Source organism: Seriola lalandi, unplaced genomic scaffold (assembly GCF_002814215.2).
Source record: "Seriola lalandi dorsalis isolate HSWRI2012SDOR001 ecotype SW California unplaced genomic scaffold, Sedor1 jcf7180002054867, whole genome shotgun sequence".
Classification (NCBI taxonomy): Eukaryota; Metazoa; Chordata; class Actinopteri; order Carangiformes; family Carangidae; genus Seriola; species Seriola lalandi.
In genome coordinates this window covers 49,789-52,288 of record NW_019525420.1, presented here as the reverse complement: position 1 = coordinate 52,288, position 2,500 = coordinate 49,789, and the positions used below count along the sequence as shown (strand labels likewise).

Sequence of the window (2,500 nt, the reverse complement as noted above, 5' to 3'; positions counted from 1 at the left end):
AATAATCACTAATAATAACAATAACAACGTTTAGAAAATTTAAGAGTTTGGTTGATTGTGAGTTAGAAAAGAAATTTTGTCATTTTCGAAAAGACATTCAATGAACTAATTGAATTTAATCGAATTTAATTGGCAACTCTTTGAAAAAGATTTTATTATTATCATTTCTTTTATGTGTCACATCAAAAATTAAATGTAATATTTTTAATGCTTAGAAAATGAGCGAGTTTGGTTGGTGGTGCAGCTGAAAACATTTAGTCAGCCAATCACATCCCTGCTGTCATGGCTCTGGAGCAGCTGAGCCAATCACAGAGACAGATGATGACAGTGAGTCATCAGTGTGAACACAGTTTAACAGTTGTGGTAGGGATGAAAGTGATGTCATTGTGATGTCATCAATCTGATGCTTTATAACATTTGTAGGAAAAATTAGATTCAGACGGTTTTAGCTCAACACACTGCAATCGTTGTCCCACCTGGTTCATCACTTTTCAGTGTCCCCTGGAAACAGCTCATGTGTTTTCTTCAGTTGCAGTGTTGAGCTCTCCGGGCCACCGTAGACATTTGCTATTCATTGTGAATGACACGTGAAAGGCTCAACTTTATTCAAATCTCGTTTGACACAGACGTGGGTGGCGGCCTGAAGAGAGCCAATCAAGATTGTCCTGATTCCAGTGGGAACAGAAACACAGAGTTGGTTTATCTTGAACTTTGTGAACTTTAAACAAACCGGAGGGAAAAGTGACGACGTCTCTACAACAAGTCTTTAACGAATTCCCCAGACAGAAAAACAGGAAAAACGAATCACAACACTGTCAGCAGCCGATTGGTGAGAAAACAGCTGTTCAATCAGAGCAGAGGATCACATGACTGCACCCAGACGTCCCTTCATGTCTGTTCAGGATGGACGTTTGTTCTCAGAGTGACGAGGACGCTCTTTGTCTCGTCAGAAACATGAAATCAATTCGTTCTCAAATGTTCGTCTTTCATTTGTTATAAACTAAAAGTAAGAAACAGATTCTGATTGGACGAGACGATCAGGAGAGCTGGTAGATGTTCTTCATCATCAGCTCCTTCTCCTCCTCTTCATCATCACGGAGCTCTGAGAAGATCAGGGCAGGAGTACAGTCAGGTTTACAGGTAAACTGTCTCTTAGCAACAACTGATGTCATCCTGGGTTATTACCTCTCTGCTCCTGCTCTTCTTCTTCTCCTCTCTTCAGTGTTTCTCCTCCTCCTATGACCTCCTCCTCCTCCTCCTCTTCCTCTCTGCACTCGTCAATGTTCCTGTACGTCGACTGTTGAGAGAAGAAGAGAGACGATGTGTTCAGGTACCAACTGTTGAACTCACTTCTACTGTGGGTTTAAAACAGCAGCCTGCCAGTCAGAGCTGATTGGACCTCACCTGATGGGTGTGACGTGGCGACGTGTCATTGGTGGAGGGGAGGAGCCCATTGACGAGCTGACCAATGGTTTTGAAGGTTGGTCTGTCGGTGGGCTCCAGACTCCAGCAGAGAGTCATCAGCTGATACCTGCGAGGACAGGTGTGTTAGATTCAACACAACTTTATTTACACCGACATGAACCTGTTTGTCCACTTACATCTCTGCTGGAGCAAAGTCTGGCCGAGCCATGTGACCGCCATCCATGATCATCTTGTAGAAGTTGGTATCCACGGCAACATTGGGATACGGACTCTTACCTGAGCAGGTAAACACAGAAACAGTCAGAGGTGAGAAACGTCCCAATCAAGACATTTGAATTAATCAGAACATGATGTCATGCTGATGTTGTCTCCATGGTAACACACAGAGGAATAAACCTGAAACATTTCTACCTGATAACTAGGACCACAGAAGTGTTTAATGCCACAATCAATAATCAATATTTATCAAGATCAGAGCTGTAATGTTACTGATTGTCAAGCGTTGCCATGGTTACCCAGAGAGAAGATCTCCCACAGTAAGACTCCATACGACCAGACGTCGCTCTGCACAGTGTAAACACACTGAAAGATGCTCTCAGGAGCCATCCACTTCACCGGGAGGCGGGCCTTCAAAATAAAACACACAGAAATGTGTCTTATTTTGTCAACGGAGTGATGAACATTTAATACCCTGCAGACGTCTGAACAGGTAACAGTGTTGTTGTTTACTCTGACAGGTAATAGTGTTGTTGTTGTTTACTCTAACAGGTAACAGCTTTGTTGTTGTTGTTTACTCTACAAGGTAACAGCTTTGTTGTTGTTGTTGTTGTTTTTTACTCTAACAGGTAACAGCTTTGTTGTTGTTGTTTTTTACTCTAACAGGTAACAGCTTTGTTGTTGTTGTTGTTTACTCTAACAGGTAACAGCTTTGTTGTTGTTGTTGTTGTTTACTCTAACAGGTAACAGCTTTGTTGTTGTTGTTTACTCTAACAGGTAACAGCTTTGTTGTTGTTGTTGTTTACTCTAACAGGTAACAGCTTTGTTGTTGTTGTTGTTTACTCTAACAGGTAACAGC

The 2,500-nt window shown here is 42.0% G+C and overlaps 1 protein-coding gene across 1 annotated transcript in view; it reads right to left on the bottom strand.

The window, feature by feature from the left end:
- Positions 1-2,500, bottom strand: part of LOC111671143 (macrophage colony-stimulating factor 1 receptor 2-like) — a 20,028-nt gene that overhangs the window by 250 nt on the left and 17,278 nt on the right. The window contains exons 17-21 of the mRNA XM_023428162.2: positions 1,941-2,153; positions 1,602-1,701; positions 1,405-1,531; positions 1,186-1,297; positions 1-1,102 (exon numbers count right to left, since the gene is read on the bottom strand). The exon at positions 1-1,102 is cut by the window's left edge and continues 250 nt beyond it. Of these exons, the coding sequence (XP_023283930.1) occupies positions 1,038-1,102; positions 1,186-1,297; positions 1,405-1,531; positions 1,602-1,701; positions 1,941-2,153 (617 nt within the window). The 3' untranslated portion in view covers positions 1-1,037. The remainder of the gene's footprint in view (positions 1,103-1,185; positions 1,298-1,404; positions 1,532-1,601; positions 1,702-1,940; positions 2,154-2,500) is intronic.